This window comes from Thamnophis sirtalis, unplaced genomic scaffold, assembly GCF_051295495.1.
Source record: "Thamnophis sirtalis isolate CommonGarterSnake01/CBP01778 unplaced genomic scaffold, rThaSir2_p1.2 scaffold_3, whole genome shotgun sequence".
Taxonomy (NCBI): domain Eukaryota; kingdom Metazoa; phylum Chordata; class Lepidosauria; order Squamata; family Natricidae; genus Thamnophis; species Thamnophis sirtalis.
In genome coordinates this window covers 163,840,773-163,858,195 of record NW_028261383.1, presented here as the reverse complement: position 1 = coordinate 163,858,195, position 17,423 = coordinate 163,840,773, and the positions used below count along the sequence as shown (strand labels likewise).

Here is a 17,423-nt window from a genome sequence, read left to right as displayed (position 1 = left end):
CCCTAAACCTAACCCTAACCCTAACCCTAAACCTTACCTTAACTGTCGGCGCGCTGATGTCGGCGCGCTGTTGTCGGAGCGCTTTTGACATCATGGTTTTAGCGCCGCGGTTTTGTCGGCACGCTTTTGATGTTCACACTTTTGTCGGGTCACGGAAATGCTTAACTCAGAAATCAGCAACCTGTTCTCTTGTATTTATTTGAACTACATCTTCCATGTTCCCTCATCCTGTTTGGCATAATGGGAGATAAAATTAAGCATTCTGGGAGGGTACTGCTGCTGTTATATTTCTCTTCCTGGAACTCCTTTGCCATTTTAGCTAAAGATGTTGAGCTAGAAACCAAGGGACTATGACTTCTAGTCCTTCCCCAATCTGTGACTCTGGGCCAAGAGTGGGCTCTATTATATGTCTATCTCCTGCTTTAACCCAGTGGCAAAACCATAGGCTCCATATGGAAAGCATTGATCTCTGCAGCCCTTTGATGTGAAAGGCCACCCTTACCATTCCAGCCGCTGCCAACCAAACACTTATGAGCCATTTTCCTTTGCAGGATCCCACTCCAAATACGATGGAGCCAACCAACCAGCCCTTGGATGCAGAGTGTTCCAATGGAACTCAGTTCAGTGTGACCTCAGCTTCTCATTGTGTCCCTGAGAATTGCTGCAGATTGCATCATCTCTTTGCACTTATGAGCTGATTCTACCAGCAGGACAAGTAAGGGAAAGTATCTTCATTCACTTCCCTTGTGTCTGTTTTCCCACTAGTCTAGTCTTAGTTAAATTAATATCTGTGTTTAACAGACTCTACAGTTGTGGAATTTCCTGTGGTCTTCTATCCAAATATTTTTCTTAACTCTTCTAGATTAGCTAAGGTCAGCTAAATGCTCTCAAACAATCCTTTCTGGAGGTGACAGAGTAGCCTTTGTAAATTAAAACATAGAATCATGTGCTGGAAGGGGCCTCGAAGGTCTGCTAGTCCCACTCACTGCTCAAGGCAGGTAACTGTATACCATCCTAGTGAAATAGTTGTCAAGTGTATTTTTTAAAACTTCCAGTGATAGAGAACTCACAACTCCAGGAATTAAGATTTGACAATGCTCACTTATGGATCAGACTATCACTCAATAAAAGCAACTCCTTTTCCACACACCTCATATAGAGGAAAGGCTGTATGTGGCACTCAAACCTTTGAGGGCTTCCAAAATTACAGAAGCAAAATTAATATAGAGACATTTTAAAAATCCACTGTTCCCCCCCTTTTATGTATAAAAGGTAATAGTTTCCCTCTTTTCTGCTAAAGGTACTTAAATTACTTCCTTAAAAAAAAAATCCTTTCCCAATATATTTGGTGAGACATCAACTCCCCTTCTTGTGTGTCCTAGTCTCTCTCTCAGCAGCCTGATTAAGGAAAAAAGGTTTTTTTCCCCATCAGATGGATCATGAACCTATGATCCAAGATGCTTGTGAAGTCTCTGATTTAGCATCTTAACACAGTGGTTCTCAAACCTGAGTAAATTATCCCAAATTTGGTAAAAGCCATAATGACACATGAACCCATGTGTCAGCAACACTCCATTATATAATTAAGAAAGAAAGACTAAGAGATTCCATGTGTTGGAAATCAAAAGTACTTTTACTAATTACAAATGGTAAGCAAGCAGTTGCGAAGCAAAGTCTGCTTAATTAGGCGCGAAAGCGATTGATATATAGAATAGTCCATTCCCCACCCCTTGGGCTCATAGTCTCAGGCCAATCAGAAGTCCTTCAAATGTCAGGTGTGAGATAACTTCAAAGACATCACGAAGATGGAATGTTGAGGCCGTTAGTCCAGGCGGGAAGCACTCACGCATGCGCAATCCAACCATCTGGTACATACTAGAAGATTCCTCCAGCACATCGAATTACCCCTCCCAAATACCAACCCTCCCTCCCCGTTTCATGACAGCTGAAGCAACAGCAAGGCAGAAGCTGACATCCGGCCATCCCCCGGAAAAAGGCTGTTAGGCCTGGGAAAAAAAACAAACGAACAGACAAACAACAAAACATAAAAAGAAGGAAGGGGGGGAAAGAGAAAATTAAGGCTTGTCAGGGTAAGCAGCATAAAACTTCCGAAGCAGTCGGGGAGCACGAAGATGGGATTTATCAACCCACTCAGTGGGAGGGAGGGAAATGCTTCCAAGCCACCAGGTATTGGATGCGATTACGGTGCTTGCGGGAATCAAGAATTTCACGAACTTCAAAGTGACGCTCCCCATCAACTAGCAACGGAGCAGGCGGAGGGTCATCAGGGGGACGCAAGTGGGAAACCCGAACAGGCTTGATGAGGTTAATGTGGAACACCGGGTGGATCCGGTTGAGGTGTTTGGGTAATTGTAAACGAACAGAGACAGGATTGATGACCTTTACAATGGGGAAGGGCCCCACATATTTGGGCCCCAACTTCTTAGATTTCTGCGTTGTGTGCAGGAACTTTGTTGACAAATAAACCAAATCGCCAGGCCGGTATTCATAAGGCTGAGAGCGTTTCTTATCCGCTTGTTTCTTATGGGCCTTATGTGCAGCATCCAAAGTGGAGAGGGTCAACGGCCAAACACGACTGAGACGCTCACTCCAGTCTGCAACTGAAGGAACCTGCGGTTGGTCCCGAGGTAATTCAGGAATAGGAACAAAATCCTGACCGTAAACGACCCGGAAAGGGGTGAAACCCGTGCTGGAATGAACAGAATTGTTGTAGGCCACCTCAGCATGTGGTAACAAGTCTACCCAATCATCCTGTTGATAATTGATGAAACAACGTAAATATTGCTCAAGAACGGAATTAGTACGTTCACAGCCGCCATTAGTCTGAGGATGGTAGGCGGAGCTAAGGCCCTGGGCAGAGCCAATGCATTTGAGAAATTCCTTCCAGAAATTAGATAAGAATTGGACACCACGATTGGAGATAATGCGATCGGGCACTCCATGCAAACGGTAAATGTGGGAAATGAAAAGTTTAGCCAATGCCTTAGCGGAAGGAATTTTGTGGCAAGGCACGAAATGAACTTGCTTGGAAAACAAGTCGGTGACCACCCATATGACTGTATGCCCCTGGCTCTCGGGGAGCTCAACAATAAAGTCCATAGAAATCTCCTTCCAAGGGAGATTCTGGGATAGATTAGTATTTGGTTCCTCCAGATTGCAGGAAACAATTGCTTGGTTCAAGGCACAAGGATAAATAAATGTCCCAGGCTCCATGGACAGAGAATCCAGCAAATAGATTTGTTCAGAGGTGGTATTCAGCAGGTTCTGATCAGTTCCGGAGAACCAGTAGCGGAAATTTTGAGTAGTTCGGAGAAACAGTAAATACCACCTCTGGCTGGCCCCGCCCCCATCTATTCTCTGCATTCCCGAGTCCCAGCGTATCAGGAGGGAATGGAGATTTTGCAGTAACCTTCCCCTACTATGCCCACCAAGCCATGCCATACCCACCAAGCCACACCCAGAGAACCGGTAGTAAATTTTTTTGAATCCCACCACTGGATTTTTGTTCCCAGTAAAGTGGGTGGCTTTAACCCTCAGAGCCAGGCTTGCCATAACAATCACAGAAATATGGTGCTTCTCACTCCCAGTTTGCATAGGTGGTCCAGAAAGATGCCATGTTTGATGATATTGAAAGTCACTGAAAGATCAGGGAGAACTAGGGCGGTAACACACTCTCCCCTCAATTAATGCATAGAGTAACTATAACAAACAGAAGGAATATGGTTAAGAAAATATTCTCTGTTTCTGCTATCTGATGGGAAGTTTAAATTATTTCATCCATTGCATGGAAGCAATGTTGAGAAGACCAAAAAGGTAATGTTCTCTAGCCAGGATCACAAAGTCCAAACTCCCTAGTCTTTATCCCAATGGCAATCCTTGAGACGTAGAATCAGCTAAGAGTTGTGGAGATAGACTCCCAATCAGGAATTTTGGGAAATGAATACTGTACCCATCATGCTTGGTGAGACCTTGGTTGCAGAAGTGAACTCCCCTCAGAGTTGTTCAGTTCAGTTCAGTTATTGATCACAGAAGGCAATTCCACATAGAACCAACATTCTAGGTTTTCAACTTCCTTGTGTTTTTTGAAAACCCAGTCGTGTCCATGTGTGCAATAAGAACTCCCAAGTTCTTGTTGCACCATTTTGTTCTCGGTGTTCCCTCAAAAAACAGGTTCTTGAGTTATCAAAAAATTGCCCAGCCCTAAACAAATGATTAGGCATGTAATAAGCATTCCATGAGGAAATGAGAGGAATCGGCTCAAAAGCTAGAAATTCTAACTGGAAGTATTTTCATACTTTATATTAATGAATTTTATTTAGAACTTATATTTAAGATTGCTCATATGAATCTCAGAAAATGGGACGTGTCTCTATATCAGGGGCGTTACACTCGACTTCATTGTGGGCCGCATCAGTGTTGCGTTTCACCTCGGTAGGATGGAGTAGGTGTGGCGCAGTGGTTAAATGCAGCACTGCAGGCTACTTCAGCTGAAAGCCCTATGAAGTGGTATATTAGTCTAACTGCTATTGCTATTGCTAATATGCATGGCCAGCTCAATGTCACTTGTGTCGGGGGCACCTGGGGCAGCCCGAGGGCTCTGCCAGAGAAAATGGGCTCCTGAACTGCAATGGCCTCGTGCCACTCTCCCAAGCTCCGTTTTCACTGGCAGAGGGGTCCAATCCTTTGCTGTTTCCAGGGCGGGCCTGTGGGCCATATCTAAGCATCCCGTGGGCAAATTCCGGCTGTCGGGCTTTGAGTTTGACACCCCTGCTCCATGTAGACACGTACCTTTGAGTTAGTCTTGACTTCTGATAACTGCCCAGGCTAGCCCCTGCAGTTTAGTCAATAATTCAGAAATAAGATTTGCCACTATTTGCTTCCTAGAGCTGAGATAGAATGACAACCCGACTGGCTTTTCCCTAAGGCTAGAGTAGAACTCACAATCTCAGAATTTTAACAACCACACCAAGCTGACTCTCTTTGAATTCTACTCTTAACAGAATACACATTCCAAGGGCAGGTCACTTTGAAATCAAGTGGAAAACCACACTTTTTGCTGTAGTGATATTTTCACAGAAAAGCCTTGCGAAATGAAAACTATTCCACTTCCCACTGAACCAGATTCAGCCCATTGCAACATTGCTCATTTTTTCTCTCTTAAAGGATGCAAAGGGAGTGCAAGAGTAAGAGGAAATAAATATTGCTGAACTAACAATTGTGGCTTAGCTCTACAGTGTTTTCTTTATCACAGTGCTTACAATATAATAAATAAATAAATAACTAAATAAATAAAGGCTGTTACAATTCTTAACGCTGTATGTTGTAGATATCCTTTTTCCCTACTAGATCTTTTGATTTACCTAAGATGTTTTGAGAGTTTTGTTTGGTTTGTATCAGTGGCGGGTTGCTAATCCCATTCCAACCGGTTCGGTTGGAACGGGGCCGGCGGCGTCCTCATGCATGCGCGCAGTTCATGCATGCGTCTTAGCTGCTCGTGGAGACTTGCGCAGGCATTGTATGTGCCATCCAGCTGCTCGCGGAGAATCGCGCAGGTGCTGTATGTGCCATGCGCCTGCGTGGAAGCACAGAAGCCTTCAAAGACTGGTAAGGAGCGCGGGCGGGCGGGCGGGTGGGCCCTTCGCCGTTCCCGGAAGTTACTTACTTCTGGGTTCGCCGACCAACCGGTTCGCGGGGACAGTCGCAAACCGGTTGAAACCCACCCCTGGTTTGTATGCTACAGTGATGCTGTGTGATTGTAATAGCCTGTTGGTTTTCCCGAAGATGTTTCTGACAGTGTTTTTCTTCCATGGTTGTCTCTGTATTCATTGATGGCTCTCACCCTTTTTCCCAGCTATGGATTGATTTTGTAATCAAGGCGTATGTTTGTGTCCTTAGGCTCTTAGTAAATGTCAACATTTTTTTTTAGGAAACATTTTACACAGATACTATGAGAACACAGTCTTTCCAAAGGGAAAAAGGATGGTGTTATTTTGCATGCTTTCTCTCTTTACATTAAAAAGGCAAAGCAAATGAAGAGAACACCATTAGAATGCTAAGTAAAAGAGATGAGATTTTTTGCATTGGTAGACCTCTGGATCCGTTATGTTGCTTAAAATATGACGATGAACTGTGGAAAGTTTGAATGTACATGTCCCACGAGGCCTCAAAATATATTAAAAGCCAGACTAACCAATTCATGGGTTCAGCTGCAGAATTACAGAATAACTAAACGCTGGCAATTGGGCATTAATAGTTAAAATAAAAATCATTTGGGATTTATAGGAATGTCTTTTAAAGTGAAATATAAGAACACCTCTGGTAACATCTGCAATTACGCCCTCAGTTCTTCTATGCCATGAGAATTTTTAGAAGATTCTTCGCATGGGTTTTTCACAGATATAGTAGCATAAAAATGTGCAGAAAACATCGTTCCATTCTCCGTTGCCCCAGAGATGTGCACAGTGCTCATTTGCGCGATCATTATTAGGCTCCCCTCGCTTCCAGTACCTGAGATTGGAGAGAAAAAAAAACATGTGTTTTAAACAATAGTCCACTAAAGTCTAGAAAAGCTCGAGCAGTAACAAAAATTTTATTCTATAAAGTACCGGGAAATTTCTTTCTTTCTTTGCTTTGAAAAGAAATCTAGTGTGATCAAAAGACATTTTTGGAGTGCCGGACAGCTTTGGTGAGTCTGAAGGAGCATGAGATTCTTTGGCCAAAGGCTTCTGTTCTTTGCACCAAAAGCTTTTGCAAAGGGATGGAAGGTTTTGTGAGAGTGCTCTTGTGCTGCTTCAGGCCTCCGTCCCTTTGTAAAAGCTTTTGACAGAAGCCTTTGGGCAGTGGTGGGATTCAGCCGATTTGCACCAGTTCAGGTGAACTGGTTATTAGATTACCCACCCCCACTATCAAAGGGGATCCTGGGTGCTGTGTTGCGCTGCAGTGGGGAAACAGGCAACAGAGCAGCTGGCACGAGGGAAGGAGAAGGCTGCTTTCTCCCTTCCTTCCCTCATGCTGGCCACTCCATTGTCTGTTTCTCCAGTGCAGCGCAGTGCCCCAGGATCCACTTTGATGGTGTAACACTAAACTGTAAATGTTAATTTGAAAGACAGGGAGAGTTATTAAATATACGAATTAATCATCTTAGCAACAACTTCTTCGAACAAAATGTAAATCAAATCAAATAAAAAAAATGCAGGGGTCTTTTTCCTACCTTATCTGCTCTCCCTAATAACATTTAGGACTGGAGAACAGCCAAGGAATAATTCTGAGTTTAGATTAATAACATTTGTTAGGATAAAGGTTGAAGTGAAAACATAAGAACTCTAGCAAATAACTCTGCTTTCAAATACGGATCTCTATATAGGCCAAAATATTAGATTCTGGCTTTCTTCTTCCTGCATTTTGGTGTAACAAGAGGATTTTCTCAAGACATCTGCCTCTAAGATTTATTTCTCTAATAATTATTATGGTGTCATATTGTCAGAGTGAGATGATGTGACTGAATTCACTCTTGGGGAGGGCAGCCCATTAGACTAATGTGTGGCTTTTGACTTTGAAAAAGTTTGTTTCTGTTTTTAAAAGAAGCTTTTGAGAGATTATACCTGGGAAAACATTCAGATTGACGCTTGGGAGCTGGAGATAGGCAAACGAAATTTAATGTTCAGTGCTTACCTGAAGCCATTTCTGTAACTGCTACCATCCACCCATTTCCATTCTCCCTCTACATCAATATCTGTAAGTCCTATCCAATGACGAGCGTTCCTGGCTCGTGCCTGAAGGAAATTCTGCAAGAGAACAGGACAGAGAAGTAGAGCAAAGGTATGAAGATTGGGGTAATGTGGAATCTGTGTCTTGGACCACAATGTTGTTATTGAGCTACCCAAATCTGGATTTGTTTGTAACCAAAATTTATTGTCCATGGAAATGAGTTAAGTATCAACAATCTTTGAGGGAATCCACATTTTGCACAAATATACAACATACACAAAACCTGAGAAGAAGAAAAGGGTGAGAGGAACAGCCTGAACAACAAAAATTTTCAAAGACTTCTACCAAAGAGTATATATATTCAGAGGCTACAAGGTGATTGGTGCAAAATAGGAAAATAAAATGCTGCATCCCGGAAGAGGATGTAGCACTTCATACAACAGATAGGGCTAGGAAAACCATGCCTTGATTAGCATGGTTGAACTACAACTCTCAATAGTTCGAGGAAGGTTGTCAATAGTGAAAGGTGATGGGAATCATAGAGTTCAGCAACTGCTGGATGTCCAGAAATTCTCTACTCTTGCTTAAACATTGTCTGACTACCTTGGATGCTGTATAAGCTGTGGCTTTGATGAGAACGGATAAAGCAAAAGCAGACAGAATTGAAATCTTCAATTAAAAGGATGGAACATAGAGTTCAAGTAGTCCTTGTTTAGCAATCACAAATGGATTCAATAACTCAGTCATTAAGCAAAACAGTTGCTAAGTGAAACCTTGACCATGCTTATGATCTTACTTCAACTTTCCTTTATAGACCTGCAACAGTCATAAATGTGGGGATTGGTCATGTAATTACTTTTTAATCACTGCTGTAACTGTGAACGGTTGCTAAATGAGGCAGTTAATAAATCAGGGTCAGCAACCCGTGGCTCTGGAGCCGCATCCTTCTGCTGTGGCTCCCTGTCACTGATCGGCTCCAGATAGGGCTATAATTGATAGGGCTTTCGGTTAAGACAGGTAGAGGAAAAAGGATGCCGTGCTAGGAGGAGACTCTATGGTGGGGGGAACTTCCCTTGGAGCAAAATGTTTGCCCATCCATGCAACCTTTAGCCTTTATAAAAATATGGATGTGATTTTTGTGCCATGGCTTTTTTAAGCTTTTAGGTACCCACTCATCCATCCATAGATCCTTTGAGCCATATGTCTCACCTAGGTAGCCTGACTTCCACTAATTTTGTCTTATTTATTCCACTTATTTGCCATAAAATTTGCTTGCCACTCTTTCTCTTAGAAACTCAAGATGGTCGCTATGGTTCTTTTGCTTTCTCTCTCCCCTTTCATTTTATTCTTGCAGGAAGATAGGTTAGGCTGAGAGGATACATTTGAGTCAAGATAACTTCCTAAGATTCATGGCTGGGTGGGGATTTATGCTTGTGTCTTCCTAGTCCAAATCCATCTTGCATGTAGACATGGCGGAGAAGCTTCTTAACCTCCATACTCTCCATATCTCATTGTTATAAGACCCGTCTGCTCTCCAAGGAAGCAACCACAGTCCCCTCTTGTTACCTGTTCAGCCATATCGTTGATGACAACCAGTTGGGCACGACTGTTCCTGCATCGATCATGGGCCGTTCCCCAGGGAACCGTGTCCAGAGAGAAGTAATAACATTTCCCATTAAAGTACTCCCACTGTGGATAGTTAGGACCACAAGGGAACACTGGTTAAGTAAGAGAGAGAGAGAGAGAGAGAGAGAGAGAGAGAGAGAGAGAGAGAGAGAGAGAGAGAGAGAGAGAGAGAGAGAGAGAGAGAGAGAGGGAGGGAGAGAGAGAGAATGTGTTATTCAAACTGGAATCCTGATTTGTTTATTTATTTATTTATTTTATTTAGTTTGTCACTCATGTACCAGATAACAGGAATAAGAATAAACATGAATAAGAACACATGAAATGGGTACAAATAAATGGGACATTAGGACAGGGACATTAAGCATGCTGGTACACTTATTCATGCCCCTATGTGCAATCCTTATGACTTTTGGTCAATTGCAATTTCCATCTCCATTTTTGAGTCAGAATTCTAAGTTTTCCTTGGGCAGATCCAACCAACCAAGCACTTAATGCCAGAACCAATCTGAAACTTTTGGGGCAGAAGGATAGAATATATATATAATATATATAATATATATATAAAATTAAGGAAATACAGCTTGTACATGTTTGGATGTGCACGCTTCGGATCTTGCCAAGCAATGAAAGACCTGGAGACATCTGACTTGCTAGGTTTTTAATTAGGCTGCCAGTTTCTGAGAGTCATGGCAAAATAAATTCCCATCCTGCCACAAGCTGAATCTCAAACTGCTGACTAATCAGAAACAAGTCAAGTTTCTTTAAGCCGCCAAAATACCAATTGCAGGAGAATCATGATGGGAGAGAGGTACATTACCACCTTCTACTCCTACCCCTGTTGGGTTAATTGGGTTAGCCATTGGGAGAAGCAGAGTGCTGAACCAAAATAGGCCTTGACCTGTTCTAACAGAGCTCTTGTTCTTAAGGTCTTACTGTCTTATGACCATTAGAGAAGAGCCACTAGGGCCATAATGATGAATCTATGGCACACGTGGACAAAGTGGCACACGAAGCCATGTTACCAGAGATGCATGGCATCACCCGTTCCTCTTCTGGGTTTTTGGTGTACATGCACAGTCATAAGTCACATTTTTTCAGTGCCATAGTAACTTCAACCAGTCACTAAATGAATGGTAGTAACTCAAGGACTACCTGTAACTGGAAAATGAGGTGTGACTTTTCCAGTGGGTTTCAAACAAAAAAGGGGGTATGATAAGTATCAAAATGTTAACATACCTAAAAAACTAAATCTCTCCCTTGATACATTTTCCCCCTTTCGAGACATCACTTTATCATCTCTGTCCCAATTGCAGTCCTTGAGATAGTCCTTGCAATGAGGAAGAATATGTATTATCTTTTTTTAAAGTTAGAGTTCTCACTCCATTCCCTTCCTATTAAGTAGGGATGAGAAAAAGACCAATGGAGATGAAGTGCCAGTCTGCTGCCCAACTTTCTACAATTTCTTATAAACAAGAAAAATGTAAAGGTAAGAAGACCCCTTCCACCTAGTTCTCGGAGTTAGCCATGGCCCTTCTGGTATCCACCAGTATATTCTCTTTTTTCCTTTCATGAAATAGTGCCAATAAGAAAGCAGAGGTAGTAAATATAGAAAACAATAGAAAGGAATCATAAAGCTGTGATTATTTAGAGACCAGAAAACTTAGTGAAATAATGCTGTCATTTTATAGCGGGAATTCTAGGAAGATAACTAGCCAGGGTTTATAATCAAGACTTACATTTGTCATCAAGGTCATCCACTGCTAGTGAAGAATGCATACTTTTACTTATTTTGTTCATTTCTGATGAAAGAGTTGTGGCTGAAAAAAATACAATGAAGGGAGGGAAGGTCAGCATTTTAGACTCGGTAACTTTTCACACTTTAAAAATGATGGGTTTGCATGTCTAGCTTGTTATAGTTTAAGGCTGTGCAAGATCCCAGCTCTGGGAATTTCTAAACGATGATAGCAATAGCACTTAGACTTATAGGTTTTATACAGGGGAGACAGATGAAGAGTAATGTTAGACTAATCATTAATGCATTAGAATATTTGGGAAAGAACAATCAAATCCCTGCTGCGTTCATATTTCTGGATGCTGAGAAGGCCTTTGATCGAGTTAATTGGCAATTTCTGTTGAAGATATTGCAAAAAATGCAGATAGGAGATAGCTTTTTACGGTCAATTAAAGCAATATACCAATAGCAAACAGCTCAAATCATAGTCAACGGAAGTTTAACAGACTCCTTTCAAATCGGAAAAGGTACAAGACAGGGATGTCCTTTGTCCCCACTATTGTTCATTATAACTTTGGAAGTATTATTGAATAAAATACGGGGCTTGGATGGTCTAAAAGGGATCAAGATTAGGCAGCAAGAATACAGACTCCGCGCTTTTGCGGATGATTTGGTCATAATACTGGAACAACCGCAGGAATCCAGTATGGTTTTAATGAACACGATTAATCAATATGGTCAAGTGTCTGGTTTTAAAACAAATTTAGGAAAAACCAAAATATTAGCTATAAATATGAATACTAAACAAAAGGAAGAACTAGGAGGGATGCTAGGATGTGAGGTAGTTAAAAAAAGTCAAATATCTTGGGGTCAATATTTTAGCCTCAAATGGGAAACTATATAAGCATAATTATGAACCACTTTGGCGGAGTATACAGATAGAGATGAAAAAATGGGAGAAATTGCACTTATCTTTGCTGGGGAGGATAGCGGCAGTGAAAATGAACATTTTACCAAAATCTTTATTTCTTTTTCAAATGCTACCTATAGGATTGAATTCCTGGCTGTGAGCAGAGTTAATACTGCATTCTAACCACTACACCACCAGGGCTCCTGTGTATGTCTTAGCATGATGAATGGACCCAGTCCATACTGACTTGTTCAAGACCAAGAAGATGGTCTGTAGGACTTATGAGCCCCCACATTTCCTACAGTTTGCAATTGTTATAGGAATTGAGGATGCTGCCGTACAAGACCATGGTGCAGAGTTCTGCCTACAGAGGGTAGATGCACAGGCTATTTATTGGAAGTATTCCACAATGAGGAGCAGCCTGGCCATAGCCGATTGACAACTCATTCCAGCCAAAGCAGTGGATCTCCTAGTAATAGCAGTGCCCTTTGGTGAGGCTAGGAACTGGCTGGATAACGGGCCCATTGTTCAAATCAATGACATAACCATTTCAACTGGAGGAGTGAAAGATGATTCCATCAACAAGTAATTGATCCTAGAAATTGAGGCATCACACATAAGCCAACTGTGCCCAGACTCTTAAATATCCACAGAGGGAAATTAACCTCAGAGATGAGTGACAAGACAATTTCACTCCAGGGCAAATTCAGTTCAGTTCAGTTTATTGTATTTGTATACCGCCCATTTTCCCCAAAGGGGGACTCAGGGCGGCTCACAACTCGAACCGGGGAGGGGGGGGATACAGACAAAATTTTTAAAAACAAACATAACAATATATAATTTAAAACTCACAACAGTCATACCATTCGAGACGGGGGCAACAGCTCTTTAGCCCCAGGCCTGTCAGAACAGCCAGGTTTTGAGGGTTTTGCGGAAGGCCTGGAGGGTGGTGAGGGTTCGAATCTCCATGGGGAGTTCGTTCCAGAGGGTCGGAGCAGCCACAGAGAAGGCTCTCCTCCGGGTAGTTGCCACTCGACACTGGCCGGCGGATGGAATTCGTAGGAGGCCTAATCTGTGGGATCTAATCGGTCTAGTGGAGGTAATTGGCAGCAGGCGGTCTCTCAAGTACCCAGGTCCAATACCATGAAGGGCTTTATAAGTGACGAGTAGCACCTTGAAGCATATCCGGAGACCAATAGGCAGCCAGTGCAGCTCGCGGAGGATAGGTGTTACGTGGATGAACCGAGGTACACCCACGATTGCTTGCGCGGCTGCATTCTGGACAAGCTGAAGTCTCCGAATATTCTTCAAGGGCTGCCCCATGTAGAGCACGTTGCAGTAGTGTGACTGCCCAGGCTCAAAAACAAGACTATCTCTGGTTCTGGCAACTTGCAGAGCTTCTTGAGCAACAATTGTCATCCCTTCTTTTCTGCTTTCCTGGGAACATAGTTGATGCCAATCTCAATTCCCAGGTGGGCATTTTTGGGGGACAGGAACTTGTTTCCACTTCTCCCCTTCAGTTCTCAGTGTTACAAATCATGTCTCGCCTCTCATCTACCATCAAGAGTTGACACAATGGTCAGATAGGGGAGATTCCTATACCCTACAAAGGATGTCTCTGCATTTGAGGAGCAGCAGAGGTAGAAGACCTGGCTCACATCCTATTTGATTGTTGCCTGTATAAGAGTGTGAGAAACAGATACCTTGGTCTATATAATAAATGAATGATCCATTGGGAACTCCATAGCAAAACAATTTACCTCATGTGCAGCCAGAAACAACATTTAATACAGCACATTACTTGAGCAAAATGGTTTGGTTGAGATCGGCATATGTGGGACTGATTGGGGTAGATTTTAGGGGTGACAGTGAAATATAATTTTACCATATTTTCTTTATCCATATATTAAATTATTGTATTTTATTCATCTCTCATTTTAAATTGTATTTTATGTGTTTTTTTATTTGTGCTGATAAATAAAGCTTCCTCCCATAATTGGGGCTTACCAGGGGTTGTAAAAATCTAATAGATACCTTTCACCCTGGCTTCACTAATAACAGGATAAGAGCCTGTGGCCTAATGGCTAAGATCTCTGCCTGGTGTGCCTAGTATGCCATATAGCCCAGGTTCAAATCCCAGTAAGGGTGTGGCTAGCTGATGAGAGCTAAATAGCTTGAAATAGATCTATACTAGTCTCCCTTTATTTATTTATCAGCACAAATAAAAAAACACAAATATAACAAAGGCAACAGTAAAAATATTGGGTTTCTGTCGTGATGGACTCTTGTGACGAGCCGATTGACAGATGATGGAAGCAGTTAGCTTCCTCCCATAATTGGGGCTTACCAGGGGTTGTAAAAATCTAAAAAAAAAGCACTACTCCTGGAAACACCAAACCTGAAGTAGTCAGCAGCAGCCTGAAGATGACGAATGAGACTTCGTCGAAACGTCGCCAAGACATCTCCAATTCTACGCGGGAGAAAACCCGAACAACTAGAGACCTACATACTAACACCCGCGAAAACCTCAGAAAACATATATACACACACACACACACACACACACACACACATATACACACACACACACACACACACACACACACACAAAATATCAAATAATAATGTTAAAAGTTTATGATTTTGTGGGGCCACATTTCTAGCTGTCCAGGGTAACAGGGCCCATGGCCCATGGGTTAGACATGCCTGCTCCAGTGTTTTCAGTCTGCTTACAAATTAACTGCAATTTACCCAGTCAAGATGTTAATAGGAAGGAAGGATAGTGGCAGAATACAATCTCTGGCTAAATTGCTGGAAAAAGTTCCTCCTCAAAACTCTGTGGCTTGTCTAGTCTGTATATCAACCTTTCTCCAATTTGCTTGTTTTCCAGTCTCAAACTGTACGTCCCTTGGATGTCTAGAAACTAGATAGCCTCACATCTTTTGGGGTGGAGCCTCTCTTAGAAAGCTGTTTTTGTGCAGGCTATAGCAGGTTTGCCAGGACTCAAGTGTTCTCATCTATTTTCTCAAAGGAACTGTCTCACTTCAAGGGTTATCATCTCAGAAAGCCCCCAAATGGAACATGAATCCAGTAGGATCCCTTGGATCCTCAACCCTTTTGGCTTTCTGCCATATCAGCTAAAAAATGATGATCTGCAGAAGGATCAGCAAATGATAGCTATGTTGTACAAGGCTTCATGGGATCTTTGCCTTGGGAATGCTTCAGTGAAGTTTAAGATAACTCTGTAATGAATAACAACATACACTTCTCTACCCAACTGAAGGAGACCAAGCCAAGGATTACTCAACAAAGAACAAAATTATGAAACACATACCTTTGGAAAGAAATGCAATGTAGAAAATAACTGTTAGGAGAAAAGAGACTGCCAGCAGAACATAGATATGGAAGTCAGGTCTCTGGATGTAGTAAAGGTAATTCCTTTCTTTAAAAAAAAAGAAAGAGAGAGAAGGGTCAAAGAAGTAGCAGGAGTTTTGTTTGATTGCCATTATGCCATTAGGAATCCAGAAAGTTATTCGTTGTCAGTGAAATAACATATGGATTTTTGTTCTTGTTGAATGCTTGTACTGTGTACTGAGCCAATGATGCAATGTTGTTGGCTGAGCTTGGCTCAGAACAAAATAAAACAAAATAAAACAAATGATTGATTATTGTTAGTTGTAATCAATTTTTTTAAATGTTATTGTTAATCTTAATTGAGTTTGTTTTGGGGATACTCTAATTTTTAAAAAACTTTTGTAATATGTTTTTTTTTAAGTTGTACGCCGCCCTGAGTCCTTTGGGAGAAGGGCGGCATATAAATCCAATAAACAAGCAAACAAGCAAACAAACAAACAAATACCAACTGTGGTTGCACATTATTCTCTTGATCTTTATTGATCGGTGAGGTAAGACTTGCCATTATTTCTAAATGGTATTATATGGTGATCAAACAATTGTGAGGAGACCCAGTTTGGCCTGGTGGTTAAGGCACCAGCCTAGAAAAGAGGAGGCTGTGAGTTCTGCTCCCGCCTTAAGCACAAAGACAACTAGGCAGTGGTGGGATTCAGCCAGTTCACACCACTTTGGGAGAACCGATTGTTAACTTTCTCAGCAGTTTCCTGAACTGGTTGTTGGGAGAAATCATTTGGGCAGAGAACCAGTTGTTAAATTATTTGAATCCCACCACTGCAACTAGATGACTTTGGGCCAGTCACTCTCTCTCAGGAAGATGGCAAGGGCAAACCACTTTTGAAAAATTTCCCCGAAAATTACAGGGAGTACAGTAATCTAGGTGGTCAAAGAGGACTTGAAGGCATATACACATATTCAAAAGTATCTGTGTGGGGGAGGGACTCTTGGATTTGGTGGAAATTCAGCAATTCTAGCTGAAATCCACATATACCATCAGCACGTTGGAAATAAGGAACGGCCACTAACCTACTCAATAGATCAAGAAAACAACCCACCAATGAAAATATGTCTTCAAAGCAACCAAATCAGGGCAGCAGTATCTTAAAACAGCTGTGCTCCCAAGCTGCAGTAGAGCTCAACATGCATAATCAGAAACATTCTAACACAACTTTATCTTCTGAATCTTTAATTTTGGCGGTTTATCCATTGTGAAAGAAAATGAAAGAAGAACTGTAATAGAGGATTGTCCTCTAGCATCTTTTCAAATAGAAGTCTGCCTCCAGAAAATATGACACACACTAATCACTACTTAAGTACACCAACTCTATGATTATAAATTTAAAATGTAAATTTGAAATCTCAATGTTGGAGGAAATCTGACACTTCAGCTGCTGATTACTGATTGCCAAGAAGGAAAAAGAAATATTTACTTTTATTGGTGCGAAGATCATCGTGACATATTTCATCCTCCATTTGGTTGAGATCCTTCTTTGCAGAGTTTGATTTTGTAAAATAAGGACGCCGCAGTTCACCTTGTCAATTTTACCGAGAGGCCAGGCACCAACTGCTAGTGGCAGAACAGTTTACACACCAGCTCTGGTGCCCTCTGGCCTCAATTTTCTTTTTTTCCCCTCTCTTTTTTTTTTTAATGTGGTCACCTCCTCCAACCTCATTGAAATTGGGAAATTTGTTAATGATTTTTCCCTGTTCAAAAAGTTCTTGGCCAGAAATCAATACTTTCACCTCCTTGCATGAATCAGTTGATTTCTAAGTGAGCAGTATTGAAAATTGTCCTGCTTTATTTTTTCCCCTTAATATTTTAATTCGAGGGGGGGAGAAGACTTTCATGTGTCTCAGCTATGGAAACTAGTAGCTTAGGTAGTAATTGAGGAGGATAGGATCTTTTCAAGTTGTTGTGTGACAAATATGGCCCTAAATCAAAAAGGCTTGGGTATCTGATATTCGAAGAATCACCTCTTTGCCCATGTTGGACTAAGCAAGGGGTAGTCAACCTTT

The 17,423-nt window shown here is 41.8% G+C and overlaps 1 protein-coding gene across 1 annotated transcript; it reads right to left on the bottom strand.

The window, feature by feature from the left end:
- Positions 1-6,296: 6,296 nt before the first annotated feature.
- Positions 6,297-17,003, bottom strand: LOC148048298 (hepatic lectin-like). Its single transcript, XM_087710672.1, has 6 exons — positions 16,838-17,003; positions 15,331-15,438; positions 11,091-11,171; positions 9,295-9,446; positions 7,693-7,805; positions 6,297-6,528 (listed from the first exon to the last, which is right to left on the bottom strand). Exons 1-6 carry the CDS (start codon positions 16,878-16,880, stop codon positions 6,387-6,389), a joined length of 639 nt encoding a protein of 212 aa, XP_087566798.1. The 5' UTR covers positions 16,881-17,003; the 3' UTR covers positions 6,297-6,386.
- Positions 17,004-17,423: the final 420 nt, after the last annotated feature.